At 36.6% G+C, this 23,517-nt stretch overlaps 1 protein-coding gene across 1 annotated transcript in view; it reads left to right on the top strand.

Moving 5' to 3' along the window:
• Positions 1-23,517, top strand: part of LOC124634834 (Down syndrome cell adhesion molecule-like protein Dscam2) — a 144,526-nt gene that overhangs the window by 71,600 nt on the left and 49,409 nt on the right. Inside the window, exons 4-6 of the mRNA XM_047170487.1 lie at positions 20,291-20,449; positions 21,164-21,313; positions 22,133-22,253. Of these exons, the coding sequence (XP_047026443.1) occupies positions 20,291-20,449; positions 21,164-21,313; positions 22,133-22,253 (430 nt within the window). The remainder of the gene's footprint in view (positions 1-20,290; positions 20,450-21,163; positions 21,314-22,132; positions 22,254-23,517) is intronic.

Genomic DNA, 23,517 nt, shown 5'->3' with positions numbered 1-23,517 from the left:
TTCATTAAAAAGAGCGCACTCAATACTCGTCTATTCAAACAGCTGTGTTCTGACATGAACGCTGAACATGAAACTCTGCTTTTCCACACAGAAGTTCGTTGGCTTTCGAAAGGAAACATGCTATCGAGATTGTACGATCTAAGAGAGGAAGTACAAATATTCTTAAATAACAAGGAAAACAAAGAGTTGCTAGATCAGTTCTGTGAGCCCGAATATAAGGTAAGTTTTGCTTATTTGGTCGACTTTTTTACGCATATAAATAAATTAAACCTTCAACTCCAAGGATCAGGAAATTTGAAGTTGCAAGGCACGAGCAACATATTTGCATATGAAGATAAAATCAGGGCGTTTATTGCTAAAATCGAGCTTTGGATCAATAAGGTCGAAAGGAAAAACTTTTCTGCATTTGATACGCTCAACCAAATTATTGACGGACAATGTGCAGATATTAAAGAAAAAATTCAGAAGAACATGATGCTCCATTTGACAAATTTAAAAAGTGAATTCAATCGCTATTTTCCTGACTGCGAGGACAAAAGTATTCAGAAACTGATCCGGAATCCTTTTATTGTCAACGTTTCCCAAGTCTCTGATGAAATTCAAGAAGAATTGATTGAAATGCAACACGCCACTAACTTAAAAGATACGTTCGAATCAGGAATAACTCTTGAAGATTATTGCAGCCAAAAAGCAATTTCTTTTCCAAAGATTCGAGATATTGCTTTACGTTACTTAACTTTATTTTCATCGACGTATCTATGTGAGCAGGGGTTTTCGACGCTTCTGGTCATAAAAAACAAGCATCGAAATCGGTTGGATGCCACTGCCGACATGCGCTTAGCTTTAAGTAGCACAGAACCCAGAATTCTGAAGTTGGTGAAGAGTATGCAGTCTCAAAAATCACACTAAATTAAAATCTTTATCTTTTCGTGTTTTTGCTAAATAATATATAAATGAGTACTTATTATAAAATTGTGCTTATTTTCTTTATTAGAGAACCCCCAATTTAGGTAAACCAACTTGGTGGTCCCTGGCACGCCAATTTTTGCAAAAGTGGTCCCTGGAGCCAAAAAGGTTAAGAACCACTGAGTTAGCTCATTATAAATGCGTAATTAATCAAAAAGTTTTTATGTCATGGGAGTAATTATGATATTTTAAAATTCTAAGTACATTCTAGTTACAAAAACGACTATTCGTCGTGAAAATTAAATATTTTCATATTAAAAAAAATAACTATATATGTATAAATTAAAGTTATGTCATTTAACATTTTGTAGATTAAAAAATAAACAAATATTTACTTTAGCTACTTTACCCCTAAAAACGGAGATTTCCAACCATTTTTGTAGCAAGTCAAGTAGATAATCTTGCAACCAGACTACAGTTTCTCAAACTTACGAACTTTTAAAAACTCGAAGTGGGAAGAACACAGAAGTTCACATAAAGCTTAGTGCACATGTGATTGCATTAAGTGGTCGGAACTCACAACTGCACAGATGTGCTCGAGTTCACTACGAACGCTTCGTTAGTGAGCGAGTGAACTGATAGATTGGGTGCGGTCTGCACGCGCTTAAAATTGAGGGTGTTACTATTTTTGAAGGAAAGTTGTGAACGTATTGTGTAGGCATGCTTTATGTAGAGAAATAGGTAACTCACCTGATGTTTGGTCCATTCATTGCTGTGGCTGCCTCCGGCAAGCTTCACTGTAAATAAAATGTTTATATGTTTAATTCCTTTCGTCGTACGTAATGTATGTGAGCCCGTCCTTAAATGTTTCTTAGTTATTATTTTCAGACCACGTATTCGTTTTTTTTTTGTTTTTAACGAACACCCAATACTTACTACACAAGAGAAAAACTAAATCGGTAATTATTGGTCTAGATAGATAATAATATCGTTAGCCTTTTTCGTAAAAGAAAGCGCTACAGTCAAGTTACTAATAGTAATGAGCTTATCTTTATTTTTCCTTACCTACCTACTTCTAAATAATTCACGCTTTTTTCTAGTTGTTAACAGAAACCTGACTATATTGTTATCTACTCCTTATGTATATTGTCTATAGCTCGCATTATTTATCTGACTTAATAACAGATGCAAAATCCAAACCCAGACTTCCCCATACCCTACATCGCGTAAAACCCAATTTAGGCTCCGCATATAACATTCCCTGACCACACAGGTATCACTACCCAGATGTTGCTATCATACACGACGAAGCTATTACTCCGGTCATTACTCAACCTGGAACGCCATAACTCGTTGATGATATCCTCAATTGCAGCACCCGTGATACTCGCCTGCCCCGCGGCCCTGCTTACGTCACACGTTAATTATTATTGCCAACCGTAGGTAAACACGGGATGGCCTAGTGGGTAAAGGACCAATCTCTCAAGTATGAGGGCGCGGGTTCGATCCCAGGTCAGGTAAGTACCAATGCAACTTTTCTAAGTCTGTATGTACTTTCTAAGTATATCTTAGACACCATTGGATGTGTTTCGGATGGCACGTTAAACTGTAGGTCCCGGCTGTCATTGAACATACTTGGCAGTCGTTACGGGTAGTCAGAAGCCAGTAAGTCTGACACCAGTCTAACCAAGGGGTATCGGGTTGCCCGGGTAACTGGGTTGAGGAGGTCAGATAGGCAGTCGCTTCTTGTAAAGCACTGGTACTCAGCTGAATCCGGTTAGACTGGAAGCCGACCCCAACATGATTGGGAAAAAGGCTCGGAGGATGAGGTAAACACGGGTGCTGCCACAGTGCAGGGGAAACAGAGAAGTAATACGGTTAAGTCCATCATAACTGAACGAAATATTTTCACTTGTAATACGGTTTAGTTGTGAAGAATAAATAAAGCTTCTTATTACAGTTATCAGAAAAAGATGCTTACATTAATTCTCTTCGTAGAATTTTTACCTCATTAATTATTTACGTTATACACATTTCCTTAAGTTATATAAAACTGTACTTTACTGAAAAAACATGGCAATATCTAAGAAAAACTATTTTGTTGTTTTCAACATCATCGTCACTATTGATCTCTTGACCTACTGCTCTTTCTACACTCCACAAAAACGCACTTCAGGCCTAGTAATTAACAGTTCACCCTCGCTTTTTTACCGACGGCGGTGGCGGTGGCGGTGGCGGTACCGACCTCCCGCCGGTAGCGGAAAGGTTTAATCACACAGCCCGTTAGCTAATAGCTAGGAGAGTGAGGCATCAAACCGACGGCATACATCTAATGCGGTAATTGTACGTAAACGTTACAATTGACGCTAGTTTTAGCGTTAGTACAGACAAGTGAATTTGCTGGCGTGAGTTCTAATTAAATTATTTACTATCGGAAGACAGGTAGGGAATGTTCCGTGTTCGTGTTGTGTATTGCGTAGATAATGAAGACGAATAGCACAATAATTGCAAGGAGCAACTTCAAAAGGAAAAGAATTACTTTTTCTTCTCGATCCAAATATAATCTTAATTTAACCAAGTTAAAAATATCTTCTGAAAAACATAACCTTTGTAAAAAATAACAGCATTGTAATAGCGAAAAATCATACTGAAAGCCCTATTGTATTCTGTTAAAAACACTCAATAGGAAAGTAAAAACATTTTTCTGACGTTGCACGCAAATTCATGGGAGTGAGGGAGGCGGCCGTATATCTGTGAGCTCCGACTACAATAGGACATCCGTAACCCGACACCTATTGTTGTGCAGCTTCCGTATCGGGGCTCAGGTATTGTAGGGCTCCATAGATCATGCCACATTGTTAGCAAAATTATTTTATAAAGGGTTCTGTGGGTTCTAGGCAAACATATAGGTTGTTTATGAGGCTCTATCTTAACGATGACCTTAGAAACACGATAAGAACAGATGGATTCATTTTTCTGTCTGCCACCGTTTGCATCAAGAGAAGAAACATTCTGTGATTTGAAAAAGTCCTTTTGCAATATTTCAAAGCTGTGGAACACAGCATTCTACCGATCCTTTACGGTAATTATCTTCAGTACAAAGAACGAGAATCGAATGCTACAGTACATTTAGAGATCGTTATGAAGAAGGCACTGTTATCGTTACACGCGACATTTATGGGCGGCTCGGGGCTAGTAAAGAATTGCTTCACTACTTACAATAGGCTAGGAGATTCAGAAGGCAAAGTGATAATGCTTTATTTGTATGTACAATATGTACACAGGTAAACTCAAATTTTATTTAATTATTTTGGAAAATAGATTAAAATAAAAAAGAACAAAAAAATAAACCGACTTCAGAAAATACTGACAGGAAATCTCCTCCTTTTTTAAGTTCGTTAAAAATACTTCAGATGGGCTATATGGTATTAACGTTGACAATATAGGACTTTTCCAATTTTGTATTATGTGATAGTTGGCCTTACTGAAAGCGGATGGTGCATCCGCAACACTAGACAAGTCGCAAGTTTGTGTGGTTCTGACTGATTTATACTTTATTTTATCTTTTTGTTTATTATATTTCGTAAAATAGACCTACTTCACATGACTGTGTCGTGTCCTCACCGCTCGTTACGTCTAACCTAAGCTTATTAACGAGCTGCTGTTGTTTTGTTTCATCCTGCTAATAAGGAACAACTATCTTAACGTACGTATCGTGTCTACGATCATAATAAAACATTTATTGGATCCAAGTACATTTTCATAAAATAATCTCTAATTAAAGGATATTTCTTGCGATTGAGGAATGCAGAAAACCGTTGTGGAGCTTGGTGTTCTATTAATTTCTTTTTTTATTTACTTTTTTGGGAGATAATTGTGAAAAGTACCACTTATATTCAAATCGATACTTAGTGATATGTACCTACTCATATTATAGCTATAATATAATATTATTTATTCTCTCAGAACTTATTCTAGTAAAAATGCACCTAAATACCCAACTACATAATTGACTTTTTAGCTTGAACGTTTTATGCAAACTTATTCCCTTTCAACCTTAAATCAACATACTGGTTATACTTCGACTCTATTCTTCTGAAGCTGAAAGTTTCATAATAAAACCTCTAAGCCCGTTCATCTCAGTACAAACAAAGGACGAGGAGGTTAATCAAATTTTTACTGTAACCGTGTGAAGGGGATGAGATGAATAATACAGGTACCAGTGAAGTTTGTTTCATTACTGTCGTGAACCCCAACCGTCTCAGACTTGGTACGGTCTTTTAGCGTTTTGCTGTTTTTGTGAACTCAAGTGGTGTGGGATTAAGTGGGATATTGAAGTCATTTTCCTAATATGTTTAACTTAATACAATATTTTTTTTTAGGCTAGGTAAATATTGATGGGTAGGCATATAACTAAGTGTTAATAGAGTTAGTGGAGTTATTACTAGGATATAATTTGTCGTTAAGATCCGTCACCTACTTGAACGCAATGAACAAATGTTAGCTATTAAAGATAAGATGCATACAGAATCAATAATTGTTTTTTACGTAATACAGTGGGAATCGATACAAATGTGTTTTTGGTTATATGGAAACAATGCAGTTCGGTCGGTAGAGAAGCATTAAAAAAGTTCAACATAAATGAATTTAATGAAGATAAATACTATTTTAACTGACACGTTTCTACCTCCTATATCTTCTAGACTAAGATTGAAGCTATTGCTAGGAATAGGACCAACACTTCTACAATAATTATAGACTAGACTACTTTTTCAACTCCGGAGAATTCCAAGACCTTGTCATAGTGTAGTATGTGTAAGCCCTAGTAAGTAAGTATTTCATTATATTCCTGTGCATGTATGTTTAAGCTAAGTAATGTACTTTATTAGTGTACCATTTTAGTGTGAAAAGGACACAATAAAGTAGACCGTTAACGCGAACACGTGTCTTTGATTTTACCCGACACTTTAATAGAACAAAAATAGCCATATGAAATGTTGTTACAAAAGTACCGTAGCTATAGGCACTGTAGTATTCTGTATCCTAGACTCCAAAAAATTAAGGGTCACATTGGTACAGAATAATCCAAAAAAAGGCATATATCAACCGTAACACAACAACACCTAAAGACACCTAAACCCTTTGATAAATGGCGTTCTTAAGTGAAAAAACTATTTCGAATGTTACCCTTATTCTAGAAAACGAAGCCTAAAACTTATTCGATAGTAATTCTACGGTAGAATAGTAGTAAAAGTGACACATCGAGATAGAGGGGTAACGGAGGTGTGTGTCAAGTGTCGACCCTCGTCGCGGACGATAAGTAAGGGAATTATAGCCTGCCTACACTCGCGACCATTTAAAAAGACACAGTTTTATTTGTTCTGTGTCAATGTGGAGTGGTTATGAAACTGTCATCTGCAGACTGTAGTTGCTTGTGTGCTTTTGACAATTTGTTTTTATGTTGATACATATTACCGACTATTACTAAAAACAATAAAGAATTCAAGTGGTAATTGAAAATCAAAAAAAAACTGAAACTGTGTATTGCTTAAATACGAGTTATCAGAAATTTTTAAACGATCATAATCCGTTTTTATTCTATAATTTTTCCGTATTTACTGTTACAGCCTTTTAATCGCCCCACTTCACAAGCCTCCTCTCACACAGAGAAGGGAAATTTATATACATAGATTGTATGTCTAGCAATTAATGTATTTTGATGGAACACATTACCTACTACACACTTCAGCTACTAAACTACAGCTTCACTTTTATTATGTATGTAGACTGAATAAAAACTACTGTAAATAATCCCCAATAGTTTAGTTTAAAAGAAAACGAACACAAAATGAACATCGACAAAGGTATCCTTCAGGCGTCACACCCTCGTCTCACAAATAAATTGCTACTGGAAGGTACTACTCTTCACAAACTGGCTATAGTTATACGTATGTAATACAATATCATCATCAAAGAAACGAGTAATTACAAAGTTTCAAGAATTTGACGAGTAAATAATCGAAGCCAGTATTATCTAGCACTGAAATATTTATTTAAATCAGTCTAGCATAGTAGCGTAGCTACTCCTTATCTTTAACCGCCTTTTCACACTGACGAACCGAGTGGAAAATCCGCCATGTGCGAAGCTTGTACCTAAGTAAAATAATATTTAGACACCTAAACTAGATTTAACATAAAAACTATGTTCAGTCAAGGTCCTGCTGTGACAAGCATATGTGTAAACAGCACATGATTAACAACCGCGTTCTGTGGCACATCAGCTGTCGCGTACACTGACGCATCATAATGTCATGCACATACATCTACGTTACCGTAATATAAAGGTCACGGCGGCTACCTTAGCGCTGTGGGTAACCACTATGTTTAGCTTTACAGAATATTATAATTATAATATAAAGGTCACGGCGGCTACCTTAGCGCTGTGGGTAACCACTATGTTTAGCTTTACAGAATATTATAATTATAATATAAAGGTCACGGCGGCTACCTTAGCGCTGTGGGTAACCACTATGTTTAGCTTTACAGAATATTATAATTATGTAGTTAGTATTGATAGTCTTAGAACTAACTATAAAAACATTAGGTTTCCTATAAAATTAGAGAGCGTGTTTTGTTGCTGCGTGTTTTTTGTATCTGGTCTCTTGCCTCAAACTTGGTCTACTTGGTACAATAGATATATTTTGATAAGTTGAGAATATAATGTCATTAAGTTTAATTTGTCAGTAACAAATAGATTGTTATATAAGTAATGAATTGGAAATTGTTCTAGGAATTATGCACCCTTGTTAATAGGATTTCAAATTGAAATTTTAGGGCAAGTAATTTTCAATTATTTCGTTTAATTTCAGCATTGTACTCGTTGTGTACGAGTACAATGCTGAAATGAATGTTTACAAATCACACATGTATACTAACCATAGAAATCTAAATCTCAATAACCGACATTATTTCAGAAAACTACTTCCTCTGATGACTGCCAAAGATGTTCAACACACACACCATACAGTCAACCCTCACGTGCCTTCTGAAACACAGAGGAACTCGTCATAGCAAGATTGTCATCCATTCACGGATCGAGCGAAGCATTAAGAACCTTGCGATCAATCGACTTGTGTGGCTGTTACTTAGCCACGAGCTCACCAACAACAATAGCTAAACAGACCATAATAAATTATTAACAGACAATTTATACCAGCATCCCTTATCAATCACAGTCGGCCTGAGCTCGGGAATGGGGTTGGTAATATCTGTATCGAAACACATCTTCATTTGCGTCGGGTAAATCATGCAGCCTTCTTCAGCCGGCTGAAACACGATCTGATTGGTCCTTGTTTTGTTCGTAGATATAGCTTCAGGGTTTACTGCGGTTTCAGGTATATAGAGAAGCCTCGGGGTATCGTGAAAAGTAAAAAGAATACACTCGCATGTTTTTTGTTCCAATATTTTGTAAGTTTACAAATAACAGCTTCAATATTACTGCTATAAAAGCAGGTATCTTAACAAACTCTCTAATTAGAATCAAGTTGTTGAGTGCGCTTTCCCAAGGCGTTAAAGATTTTTGAAGTTCTCGATGGATTTACGTAGAAAATGTTATGTACTCTCATTTTTCCTTCCTCGTTTTTTCAATAGGCGGTACAGCGTAATAAGATGTTTCGCTTTGAATATTTTTAAGATACTTAACATAGATGAAAAAAATATTTGTGATATCAGAAATTCCTAAGCCGTCCTATCTTCTTCTGTTGGATCATTGAAACCGGTAGATGCACGAATACAAACTAGTATAACAATAATCATCATGGAATTGATTGGAAATGTTTTGTGAATTGCAATGATTGTCGGCGGAGCTCGTGTAAACAATCCCGATTTATTCATATTAACAGGCTTATCGTTGTTTGTTGATTCAATAAATAATTTGCGAGATGCACCTGATATTTTTAATGGACGTTCATTAATTAATATTTGGTATTCGGTTTCGTGTGATTAATGAGGACCTATAATTTCTGAATTATTGCGGGAGGATATTTGTTGTTTGGTACATACTTATGGATATTTGGTGTACCGGAGTTTATTGGAATGTAGCAATATTTTGTACTATTACCTTGCTACTTTATCTAACAACTAACATCAACTTTCTGATGAAAAACCAGCACAGTAGGTAGGTATTAACAGTTACGTTTGAGTCGTTCTCAGTATGTCTCACTCTCAGATGACAGTATAATGTCTACTAAAAGGATATTAGTACGACATAATAGCATATTATCAAAAGAATTCCACTTCCAACAATTCTTGGAATATATTTCGACTTCTTGGAAAGCCGGCTTTAGCATTTTTTCCTTCATGTTACATGTTTGTACCTAACGACAGTTTATTATGAAGTCTGTTATTAACTTATTCAGTAAACATGTTGATAATAATCTTCATAGAGTACACATTTGTATGTAGTTTAATACTGCTATGTGATGACTTAGTGATTTTTTTTCGTGTATCGTAGGTGAGCTTTCGGTATTCATCATAAGTAGGTGGGTCATGAATTAAATATACTGATAAAGATGTGGGAGAATGAAGTACAATAGTTAATTGGCTATTCCTCCAAAATTCTGTCAACAAGTCTTGAAATTATATCTCCAATAATAGGTTTCAAATATCTGACAAAACAACTAGAAATTGACGTGACCAATTAAACTCAACAACAAGAGCCTAAATTCATATTTTATACAAATTCAAATGAGAAGCCGCAAAACAATGATAAAGTAAAAAGTGAATTTAAAATCTATCTGTCACAACTAACTTGAAAATAACTTTTATTAGACAAATTGTGTTAACCACAATTTTAGGCCACCGAATGTAATTATCTAATTATAACATTGAAAAGACCGCAGTCAACTTAATTAAATGTTATTGTAATGGCATTTCGCATCTACAATTAGAATTAATTAAAAATAATAGAATGCTCATTTTACTGATGTTAATGACTAAAAGTACCTGGTACTTTTTTCAAATTCGTCAAATCAACAACAAAGCGGTCGATATGAAGGATATTTTGAAAAGCTATCTTTGTGTTAAGTACCTCCTTATCCAATTTTATGTAAAGTTTACTATTTCATTACTTTTCCATTTTATTATATATCAACTCCAACTCTCGTACAGTTTCCCGAAAAAACAAATTCAAATAATGATTGTTTTGACATGGACCAAAAGTAAAAGCCCCGTTTAATTTACTGTGACATTTCATTGCGTGAGTGACGGTTACCGGTGGCTTTTCGATACTTAATCAGTCGCGGAGCGCGCGTCGGGATCGAACAAAAATAAGTTCGAAGAAAAATAAACCTATTTTCGTAGGCCAGAAGATTGGATCTCCAATGTACTATTTGTATTGCTAGGTCATGTCTGATTGATGAGGCTTCGTAATTAAAAGAACCTTTTAATAAACGTCAGTTTATCTTTACTTCGTGCAAGGATTACAGTTATTTCATTAAAGAGGTTGATGTTTTAACAGACGAATAATTTGAGTTGTGTTTTTTTCTTGCCCTTTTTATGACCCTTACGGAAAATTATAGGAAATATTTTTACGGAAAATACAGACAGCTAAGTCGTCATGGGATATCTTATTACGTAATATCTACTACTTAGCAACACCTGCAACCAAGCAAGCGCATTGAAGCGCAAACAGCCGTCAAATAAATAACAATTTCGCTGACAGTTCTAATACAGATAATACAGCCAGTTTACATGTCCAGTCCGGTGATCCGAACTCCGTACATAGTCGTGAATCAACCGGACAATTGATTTACGTGCTCCACTGAGCTATAGGCTGCGACGTTCGGCTGCCTTCGTGAGTGATCGGGAGAGCTCGTGACAAACACTAACCACTGTGATTAATGCGTAATGACAGGCTCGTAAATTAGTGGTCGCGGTTTATTATTACGGTAATCTGTTTGTCTTTAGTGATATATCACTTTAGGTGTGCTTGAGCAGGTTTCTATGTTTGTGTATGATAAAGTTTGTGTCAATTATTTCCCATGAATGAACGCATAGGAAATATTTAATTTCATGATAGTCATTTCCGATCCTTTTATTTTGATTGAACAATGATTGACAGATTTCATATCCACATAAACCATAAACTATCAGAAATAATACTCGTTCCTGACAGGGTCAGTGTCAACCTTCTGTCAAAGATATTGAACTGTCAATGAGCGTCACGTTACACTCGCGGCCAAAGTCCCGGGAACAGTAAATCTTTACGATGAAGTGTAAACTTAACCATTACGTTAACGAGTTCCTATTCATGTCCACTCTCGGGAGAAAACATCACAGAACTCAGTTTTACGATTAGCCTGAGAGCTGCAAATAGAGGTTTATAGTTTTGAATTTACTATAGAAATAACTTTGCTGTTTACACGACTGCACACAAATACGAGTGTTTTGCTTTCTGTTTTACTGTAAAAAGAAAATTGATAAAGTTTCTTGTCATGTTACAACTTTTGATTATCACGATTTGATAATAAAATAATTCGCTGCTATAAACGGCTAAAGCAAAAATTAATTTATTTGATTTTTTGATAAAGATTCAGTGTTTTTGGTACTTTCTAAGTATGTATATCTTGGACATCTATGGCTGATAAAATGTGAAGGAAAACATCTTGAGGAAACCTGGACTATAAAGTCTGAAATCACCAACCCGCATTCAGCAAGCGTGGTGATTAATGCTCAATCCTTCTCCGTGTGAGAGGAGGCCTGTGCCCAGCAGTGGGACGATAAAAAAGCTGTAACAACAACAACAGTTTTTGGAAGCCGATAAAGAATACACTATACAGTCTTAAAGATGTTTTCTAATAGACAATAGATCATATTTCAATAAGCATTCTCTTGAAACAGTCGGTATATTTATTTAAGGAAGACATTATTGTCGGCCTACGCCTGTCGGCAATTGCCACTTGACCTTTACAGGCTTCAACTTACAACCTTACACAATTACAGCCAAATAAATAACCTAAATAAGCAAAGGATTGGTGTCTCAGTGTAATAGACACCCAAGTAGGAAAAACATGCTTAACACGAATTGTTGCTTAACAAGAAAAAATATGATTCTCACATCAAAAGTAAATCGACATCACTTTGACTTTACAAGGATAATAAACAAGATGACTTCGAAGCCGATATTTACCAATCAAAATTATATGAGTGATCGCATCTAAAATCCTAATTCGTTCAATATACGTGTAATGGAGGCTCAATGTGCTCTCGGCTGGCCGGACACCGGACACCCGACACCGGTCACCGGATCACTGATGTTACACGATTGTGAAGTTACAGCCATTCAGCGGATTATATCCGCCGATTCGGATAATGAACGGGTTAGGATTAATTTATGTTTCAATTTCCTGTGCGGTTTTTATTTATAATTTTGATAAACCTAATTTATTGTTTCCTGCATTATTTATTACCTAGTTTTGGACAAGCTTAGGGTGCTTACATAAAGAAACAGGTTTCTGGTACAGACAAACCTGTACGGGTAGGTACCGATCAGTGCAGGTATAATATTTCAATACAATCGTATTCACTCACTTATAAAGAAACAGGTAAGAAACAGGTAAGTTACAACCTGTTTCTTTATAAGTGAGTGAATTTGTCCTACTATGTAATGTCTGTTACTGTCGTATACAGTCGTTCGCCTCGTGACAGAATGAGTCCAGAGCACAATTTCCATATCGCCAAGAGGTGTTCAGTGCGGATATTCGGTTATTTTCGGCTAGAAGACCGGCCATCGAGCGCTAACGAGTCAATCTCGAAATGGAAGCGTTCACGCGTTGCCGTCACGAAGGCAAAAATCAGGCGTTTTTGATGTTTATGCCTTTAAGCTTTATGGCTAAAGGGGTTTATGTGCCCTACTTCATCGAGGGTGAGGTGATGATCGATAAATATGTTTGAGCTTGTCATGGTTCACACGTTGCGAGAGTGTTTTTCTCACCATATGCAAAACTGAAATGCCATATGAAATGTGAAGCTAATAAAAATCTCTAAAAACAATAAAAGAGCACATTATTTTGCGATAACTATCAAACAAAATTACCGCAATCGTATTTTAATGCTATTAAATCACAAATGGATGGTTTCCTCCCCCTGGGCACCATCCGCACGCCTCGCATGGCACCCGGGAGGGATGATACGACATACCTATTTATAACCAGCAACTGCCATGAATTGAATATTACCTGAAAGTCTGGAAATGTGAAAATACTACAGCTTTATATTCCAAGGAAGGAACTGTTCGCCAATTTGTGGGAGATTAAACGGAAACAGAGGCGACGATTCGACATCAAATTAGTTTCTAAACCTTGTTCAGTTAAAATAATGGTTGCCTGTCTGCTCGACGTGTGGACTTCCTTTCTAATATCCTTATTCGTACGGATTTTCTAAATGTGAAAGTAAAATGTGATTGTTATAATGTACTTCGCCCTCGAAACGAGAAATTCCAATGTCACATATAGAGTTTTGTGAAGATGTATTCGTGGTCATTCCTCACTTTGTAACCAATACCAGAAACAGGCATAAACCTTTCACATATCTCCTCTACTCCCAAAACCAATCAACTGATTCCCCTCAATAATGAACGTAGTGGACATTCCCATCGTTGGCAAAACAGGGAGTAAATCTGAGTATATCGGGCGAGTCCATTAGACGTGCCGCCAATAATTCAAGTCTGACAAGTGCATTACAGGTTCCGTTCCCGCAGATAAGGGCGCTCCGGACTGCATACAAATGTACTTTGTGATTAAGCAAAAAGGTTTTGGTGTATGCAAATTTTTACAACTGACCGTTTGGGCTGTGCGGTTGCTACCTAATTTAAGAACGCTGGAAACTTTTGGGAGGAAATATTTACCAATTTAACAGCTAAAATAACATTATTGTGAATATTTTTCTGATACGCGAACTTCGTGTCTAAGTAAATGAAAAACTAAACTGTTAATGAAGTAAATGTTCAATAGAAGTAACAAAAATGGTAACCTTTAGCGCTAGTTCAGACACGGCGGGAACCGCGCGATTATAGAATCGCATGGAAATCGCGCGGGTCTTATTTATATGAGTTAGTTAGTAATCGTTCAGACATAACCGCGCGGTTAATCAAGCCGCGCGGTTACCGCAACCCAACCGCCAGAAAATAGAATCGCGCTGCTCCCGCGCGTTTCTATTACTATGGAGTCTTTACTTCGCGTTCAGTTGCGTTGCGGATACCGCGCGGTGAGCACGTCACTGCTCGTGAGTTCGCCATGGATCGTTTCGACACTGAACTATTTATTGATGAGGTAGAGAAGAGACCTGCAATATGGGACATTCAGTGTGATGATTACTCAAATAAAATTATCAAGAACCGAGCTTGGCAAGAGTTGGTGGAGATATTTGGAAATTGCGAAGACACGGTGGAAAAAAAGAATACTGACCATGACCTAGACTGAACTGAACTGACCATGTACTAGTCGGTCACGTAATATTGGATGCACCCAATACCGCCTTTTTCTTTTCTTTTTTTTAAGGAGCAGCCACAGTAAACACACTTCTTCGTCGACCTCCATTTTGAAACTGACGCTAACACGCACGAAATCGCATACTAACCGCGCGTATCTGAATAGCATCACAATTTTGCGGTTTCAAACCGCGCGATTCGTAAACGCACGATTCCCGCATGTCTGAACGCAACTTTAATGACTAACCCGCGATGAAAGTCAAATAAAGGAAAAAGAAGAGCAAAGATAAAAAGTTTATTGTTTCCTTTGCCAGACAGTAACAAAGATCATTCAACTCGGTCACCGGGCTCGCTACAATTTTTATTTCAGTTAATTGAAATTGATTGAATGTTAACACGGAAAATCTATTTCACAACATTTGTCATTGACGGCTTTCGATATGAATTAACAATCATTGTACATTCGTAACACTGTTTTCGCACCAATTACAACATTATATTGAGATAAATAAAAAATAGGTAACAGTCTAAAAAGTAAACCATTTTTGTGGAAGGTTGGGAAATAAAATAATACACTAGTGGTACTTGAAACTATAACACACAAGTCCGACAGTACAATAACTTCAGTTAAAACGTCGACAAGTGCAAATATTTCGCGAAAGTTTTTCAAATAAAAATTCCTTATCCTCCAAAACTTGGCAACGCTTTAGATTTTAATTTTTCCAGTTGACGGAACAAACACAGCGTGGGAACTTGGCTCACATCTGAGCATACAATTTTTCTAAACAAAAATTGTTTCAACGCTTTTATCTAAATTAAAATACATATAATACTTACTACATAATATAGATTTCCTCTAATCATAACTGACTGCAGAAAAAGCATTCCTATTTTTGCGATATCATTGTGTAATGTGCACATACATGCACATAATTTTGTTGCAGTTGTCTTATGGAATACATTAGCTTTAGATTACGGTCAAACAATTTCTTGATTGTAAATAATTCATGGCGGCTTTATAAATTAGGAAATCCATTTTTCCTATGTTATTATTTTATTAAAATACCTGCTTTAATTCCTTAAACGCGTGTTTGTGGGCACACGCAACGGTTTAATGAGCCGTGAACGCTTACAAGGTATAATTTACTGGAATATTAGTGTTGATGTTAATGGTAGGCCTCGTCACTGAATAACAGCAGTAATTAGATTGATTTGCGACGTTAAGTAACACAGCACGTGCAAAGCGAATAAGAAGTGTAAAAACTTGAAAAAGAATACTTATCAAAGAATTTTTGTACATGAAATATTAAGAGGTAGGAATAATGATAGCCACAAATAAAATCATCCATTAAGTTAGCAACAATACAGCTAGGTATAATAAAGTTATCTGTGAAATACATCCCGGCGGGTGCGGCTATTAATTTTATCATTACGGCAGCTGAAATAATTGACGGCGCGATGCTTCATCAGACGAACTTAGCGCTGCTTTAGAGTGCTCCCAATTTATTCGCTAACGAACGTTTTAGTCTATGCCTTCGTGCATCCAAGGGTTAAGTGGAGCAGTGTTACGTTACAAAGATGAGCACCGTTCAAACTTTCATTAAAATCTGCGATCAGTACGCCGAAAAAGAGTATTTTAAAATTGTAGTTTTTTCGACAGTTGAAGTTCGACACTCAAAATATCCGAAACACAAATAGACCTTGCTAGAAAATGTATTTTTTTACAAACGACGTCACAAATTGCACTCAAAAATCTTTCATAAACCCTGTGATCCTCATTAGCGTGTAGATGTGATTAGGCCAGAGACTGCATTAATCGCGAGTCGTTTCAAATATTCAGCAGGGTGGATCAGGAGGACTTAATTGAATCAAATATGTATACAGAGCAAGACGCAGACCGAGAGATGAAATTCACTGGGACCGGGTCATTTCGGTTATTCTAAACTTTTGCTTCATATTAATTTAAAAGATTTGTAAACGTATGGCTGCGTTTTTGAGGAGTGTACGCGTAGACAGGCTGGTGGAAAACTTTTCTTCCTTTAAAAGAGCAGAAAAAGGGAGGGTTTTCAATTTTATGAAGTGCATTTACTTTCACATATCGCTTAGATTTTGTTTCGCTATAAACAATTAAAAAATATTTTTGAATAATGTGTGAATCAAAAAACTTAGCTTAGTCAAGTTTCGATTAACAAGATAACATACAGGTATCCCCAGAACATACAAACACACAAAGCATCTAAACCAAATCAGTCTGTATACAGAAGCAACCGGGTCAGTTCAACAAAACGTCCGTGTATTTCAGTCGACAGCCGACTTAACGAGTTTTCATTAAATTCTGTGAGTGTTTATGAAAGTTTCACTTCATCCGAATTTACCTCCGAGTGTCCCCCAGCTGTTCGCCTCAAAGGACCGACAGACAGCTCATTAAATGATATTCTAATTGAAAGAGGTTCAAGACGTTCGATCGACAACTTTCTCCATAAATACGGGGGCCGTCTGTTTATTTAAGTTCCGTCGTAATCTTTTCTTAATTATAATGTTTATTTTAAAATTATAATTTAAAATATTTCGCAGAAAATTCAATTTAGTTTTGTACAAAATATTGCCTTGTAATAAATACTAATACAAAATAAAATACAAATTATATCACAAGAACACCCATTAAGGGCAAGAGGAAAAACCAACTTTCGGATCTATTATAACATTTTTTCCTCGAGTAAATCATTGTAATATTCTAAATGGTCCTTGGGTACTGACAGTTTTACGAGTATTTGCAGACCTCAGCGGAGGCGTTCCAACAAACCGCATTTTATGTACATTACTCTTAATAAATCTTACGCTTGGTTTAGGGAAGCGTAAATTGCTCGCGTAACTTACACTTCTTGGACCGCGGAAACTAGAGTAATGACGCTTAATTACACTGATAAACACCAACTCGAAATCATTATAAACACATTAAAATATCTGTGTAGGTAATAGAAGTGAAATTACATATTTATACATGACTTCCTTTCCTTCCTTTATATGTGTGTTATAAAAATCTATGTTCTACCCGTGTGCCTGAAAGCAAAATACTTTATAAAATATAACATTATATACGGTACTACCTACGCCAGTAAAACATTCCTTCGCAGAAAAAGAAGGCGCATTTACATTAAAAATCCGAATAAAACGATCGCAATAAAGGTCGTGGAAGAAGATATTAGAAAATTCAAAATGAACTTAAGTACAAAAGCCGTTTCGGACGTTAAAAAGAAGTTTCATATCCCCGAGCATTAAACCTGTTCTCATAACAATCAGTTTAAAGTGCTCGAGTTATGCTCGGAGCGTCGCAATCGCTTTATAGTGCCCGACTTTATGCTCGCGAGACGAATGCTTTTATTATAGAACTTAGTAAAAGTTTGTCAAAGACCGTTTCGGTTTTATCTCGCTCGTTTTATTTGCATGCTGACTGAGAATTATAATTTTCTTTCGTCATTTTGCGTTGTTTTTGTCGTAGCTTTTCCTGATTCTGCGTAAACCTTTTTACTCGTTCATTTCAAAGTTAACAAAGGATACTACGACGGTCACAAAAATGCAGATAGACGGATGGCCTGAAGCAAGAACAAGATGAGCTCAGTTTCACCGCCAAGCCCGCCGGTGCACGGCCATGCACGGTTTGTGTTTGTGAATTACCATAGCCTCTAACTGGACTAAGCTTGTATTCTCGTTTGAAAATTCCCAAAGTCTGACGTAAACATTGAACAATATCCTCCGATTAATAGAATAATAGCAAATTCCTGTTAAACGGATAATAATCAAATACCAATATCGGAGATGTTTTTAAACGTCCCTTAAACGTGTTCCAAATTACGTTGAGCGCACTTAATACCGTATCTTAGAAAATTTGATCATGATTAACATCGATCGCGTTTGGAGAAACAACATCGACTGTTGTCGTGTCGTGATCGTGTCGTGAATGTGAAGTAGCTCTATTAGCTTTATACGTTCTAAAGTTGTTATGTAAAAAGGAAGTGTGGAGGCAGTATGCCTAGAGGCTGTTAAAATAAAAGAATAATGTGCACTGAGAGGTTTGCAAGCATGAACTAATTTGTACATGTTTTGGTCAATTACATAATTAGGTAAACAACCCAAGTATATTATCACTTAACGTAATATGCCTATTAAACTGACCGACGGTTCGCAAAGTGCCACAACCTACATCAATTCAACTAAACAACTCTCTTTAGGACCTCATTACGAGCAACATTGACACACTTCTAAGAACCTGCAATTAGTTAATTGCAACTCCGACTCTCTTAGTAAAAAATTTAAAGTTCCGACAGTTTTTCTCGCCCAAGAAGAAAGGAAACACGAGAGAGCAAATAGTGAGCCTTTTGCCGCTTCTAACTAGACGTGATTAAAGATGCAACGTGTAGACGCCCTGACGGCGCCCAGACGTCTGACTGCCGAGTACTCGCATCTCGCATCTTTGCAGCTTGCATGTATTGCAACATGCATAATGTGCATGGAAGTAGGCACACTTTAATTTGTGGACCTGCTTTGCTAATGTCTGTAATAGGTCCGTGCTAATGACTGCTTGGATTAGATTTTGCACGTAACAATGCTTCGTATATTATCACTACTGCGAAACTGGATGTCAACAAAAATTTCTATTGTACTAGAACAAAAAGAAAAACTGTACAAAATGTACGCATTTTGCGTATAAACAGTGATAAGAGAAACTCCCAGTCCGGCCGTCCCAGTCACAAATGTTGCTATTCCCTTCTGATTTTACACGAGTCTCCACTTATTTGGGTATCTACTATTTAGTATATAATAAGATGAAGATTTCCCAAGAGCGACGCTTAAAAAGTTATCCTGTTAGCAAAGGGGACGAAACACAAAAGTTTTAAAGCATCTGCTACACGAGTTTGACTGCATGCAAGAAAAAGTTTTTGCAAAAAAAACATAACAAGCTAGGAGAAGTTTCGAAACTTCTGGCTAACGCTAATTCAGAGAGTTTTTATTTCGTCACTCCACTTGAAAAAGGAAGCGTATTGGGTGTGGTAATAATATTTAGAAAATAATGTACTTGTAAATTTTCTTTCCGTCAAGCTTTTTGTTTAACATCGCATGCAATCTACCTGCTCATTCTAACGATGCTAATTTGGAACAACTAGATTAATCAAGACATACTAGAACTACCTAAATAAATGAAATTATCAAAACAATCACAACAGCAACAGTCGCACTTACCCATAATATAAGTTTAAAGCGCGCTCGCTTTAAATTGAAGCAAATCGGAGCCTGAACTCAAAGTCCTAGAGAAACATCGGCAATTTGTGTCGAATACATTATGAGCAAATCAGAAATTATTCGCCGTCGCGCATCAGGCCTGTAGTCGTACACAAATGTTTCTGTGCCAACCCCATCGAGCTCTGAGTTACACAGCTTTACGGTTAATTAGGCGGTATCAAAGCTACTGTTTTTTGCAGTTATTCCAGTTAAAACGATCCTTTGATTGGTTTGAAATTAATACTTTTACAATTTTGAGGCGATGTTTGGTTGTTTTATTCGTTTGTTTTTGTTTCGTCTGTTTATTTAAGTTAATTAGCGATCACTTTTTGTTTTTGAAATATAACTTTTCAGTTAGGTGTTCTAGAGTGGACAATGACAGTAGCTACTTACCGCTTTTACATTTAAGTTTTTATCTATTTAGTCATGAAATGGACAAGTGAGACTGCTATTTATATAGTAATTTTCAGGATAGGAAGGAAAACATTACCAACTGGGCCATTTTTGGGCAGTGGTAGAAACCGTGTCCCTACTCCTCACACCACCTCAACACATTTCTTAATTTAATTCACATTTTTAAATCACGTTTTCAACACACTAACAGCATGTGACCTTCCACAGTGGTATGGCAAGAGTGGCAGGTGCACGTGACCTCCACTCCCTCCGAGGCGGGAGGGCCGGCACTCCTCACGTGCGTGGCTCCGGCGGCGCTGAGGGAACATGCCTCGGTAGCTGCCTGGTACAGGGACGACTCGGTGCTGCCTTCCTCTGATCATATGGGTAAGTGATACATAATGATGTCACTTTAAATTTTAATAATAAGCTTAGGGAGGCTCCAGAATCTTTAGTGGTAGTGATAGCAAAGGAAGAAAAAACAACTTCAATGCTTACGTTGAAAACGGTAATCTGACTCACACTGCAAGACAGTGTACAGCTAGTACATATCTCGTGTTGCATGCATCTCATTGCTATTGTTCACGAGGAAACAGCAACAAATACGAAAGCGGAGGGTTTCAGTTTGGTGTTCTTTGAAGTGCATTTTCTACAAGGGCAGGATTTACGTTTTATTAAAGTTAGTCACGTTCAACTAAGTCGCTGTCCACAGCCATTACAATGAAGCATTTCCACCAAAAACTTCTCCGCGCGAATTTAATTCAACGAAAGCAACTCTCTGGGGAAGCATTAAAACATCGTCTAAGTCTGATTCGCTTTTTATGAGGACCTTTCAGTTTTAATGTCACGTGGCCGAAGTTAAAGACCTGCTTTGCACGTTTAAATATGTGGTTTTGGAGCCTTTTAGGTGCAAGAACATGTACTTTGTTAATTGAAAAAAACTACAGGACTTATTTGAAAAAAAAAAACAATAGATAAGACTAAAATAGAGGCAGGTATGGACTAGTTTCAATCCCTGTACACTGATCAGTTCCCATAGGACACTTGCTACTTTATCTATGTATCAAGATTTAAATTATGACAAAATGACGTTGTTCACAGCTGGAGCCACCCTCCTAACAGACGAGGGCTGGCGGCTGATCATCAGATCAGTTCGGATAGAGGACTCGAGAGCGCAGTACTCGTGTTCGGTTCTCGACTCGCTCACCGGCGAGAGGCGCAGAAGCACGCCTGTCAATATTGATGTTGCTCGTAAGTATAAAATGTAACTAAAAAATTATATAACTGAATGCATAGAAAGTTCAAGGAATTTAAAACCAAAATCTGACAGCACAATATTATCACTGACTTTAAAAACAGAACTTCAGAAGTTACTTTAGAATAGATTATGTAAAACAAAAACATATTTTTTGTGTCCAAGTAGTTGTGTTTGGATAACAGCTGTACAGTTGTTATTTTGTATATGTAATAAATAAAAATGCAGATGTGCTACACTTGCAAGTTGGTCATATTCCTAACATCACCTATATTATCGGTACTCAACCATATTGGTTATCTATCTCAACAGCATCCATGTTAAGCTACAATCTTCAATATTGGTGAAACTATCATTATATGCGGCTTATCGATATGGATATTGATTGTTATCTACACACAATTACCACTACAAAAGTTGATTTCAATATTCATGTAATATATCTGTAGTTCACTTTAGACGATAATTGAATAGTTTTCGTGGAAAGTCTAGTACCTACAAAACAAATCATAAAAATGGCTAAACCTATCAGTTTCGTAGAATTCGTTTCGTAAAATCAGAATTCATGTACAGAATGATACCTGACTTTTACAGCCTTTTAGCAGAAAAAAATACACCTGGTATTTTAATTAAAATGAAGTACACTACTCATTCCAGATCAAACTTTTTACCTATAGGTAACCTATTTCTGAACATGCCACTTAATAATTCCTGATTGCATTATGGATTCGTCTTTTCTTTTCTATCCGTTACAATATTATGAGTTCCATTTTCAAAACTAAACCAAATTAAAATTACGGTATATTTTCTTGTAGCCATGAGCGTGTCATCAGCACCACGCGGCGTGTCTCACGGCCAGTGGGAGGCCACGGTACGAAGGGGAGGGGATGTCATCCTCCCGTGTCTGGTGCATGCTAACCCTCAAGCTACTATCACGTGAGTACTTTAGTCTTAGTTATCCTAATGAACATCTCCATTTCTGCATTTTTTATTCCAGTGTGAAATTAGGCCATCGTGGTGGTCGAGTGATCACAAGGTTGAGCAATGCTTGGCGCGGTCGGTCCGATGTGGGTGACCACTTACACGAGTTTTTAACAAAAAAATGACTTCGGAGAAATATTTCAAATGTCCTCAAAAAGTCCAAGATACAGCCCAATAATTGTATTTGTTATTATTCCAGGAATAAATGCAGAATTGCCAGTTCCAATTTTCCTTAATTGTAGATTAATTTTCTATCTCAAAACACTAATTTATAGAAATGTCTCATTACAATTTCGGTCGTTAATTAAAGCAATTTGAACGTACAAAGCGTCGAGTGGGTTTTTTAGAATGAATTATTCATTTAATTTGGACAACTACATTATAAAACAGAAAATAGATTTGATAACTAAAGCAGACGACCGCCTAACTATATTTTCAAATTATATGTTTTAGTTGTAATTTAACATAATTTATACAATTTTGCGAAACTTAATCACATTGTAACTTTGAGCTGAAAAATGAAGGTGAAATATTATTTTGTTTGACTTTGACTTGCACTACAATGTTAATTTTGATTTTTTACATTGTGCAATACTTGGTCTAATACTCTAGTCTAGCCTTAAATTTTGTTAAATAATTTATGATCGTCTTTAAAACTAACAGAAATTGGGCATCCTTGTCCTTTCAAAAAGAAATAAAATTCTTATATCATTACTTACAGACTATATTTTGAACTAATTGTGCCTATGTACTTTGTTATAAAGAATTCATAAACATTGGTATATATAATACTAGTCCAACTAACCACATTGACGGGTAATAAGACTGATATTAGCTATTCATTTGCGTTACCGAGCAGACGGCCAGGGTTCAGCTAATGTAGGCAGGGATGGCCCCCGCGGGACCCATAACTACAGGCTTACAGGAAAACTGGGAAAAATAATGAGGTAATACCGAGGCAATAGTTCCACACTACTGTGTAACGAACTCGAATAAAGACTGGCTGTGACGTCAGAGGATTATGTTATGGTGAGGATGGTGTGAATACTAAGCTGATGACAATGTGTGAAAGAATAGGTCTGTTGATATAGCTACAATATTAGGTATTGACCCTAAAATGTTATGAGTTAAGCAGTGTTGCAATATGTCTAGTTACAGCCTTTTTATCGTCCCACTGCTGGGCACAGGCCTCCTCTCACACGGAGAAGGATTGCAATAT

The sequence above is a fragment of the Helicoverpa zea genome, chromosome 1, assembly GCF_022581195.2.
Source record: "Helicoverpa zea isolate HzStark_Cry1AcR chromosome 1, ilHelZeax1.1, whole genome shotgun sequence".
NCBI classification, from domain to species: domain Eukaryota; kingdom Metazoa; phylum Arthropoda; class Insecta; order Lepidoptera; family Noctuidae; genus Helicoverpa; species Helicoverpa zea.
The sequence above is the reverse complement of the archived record's forward strand: the minus strand, read 5'-3'. Positions and strand labels throughout refer to the sequence as shown.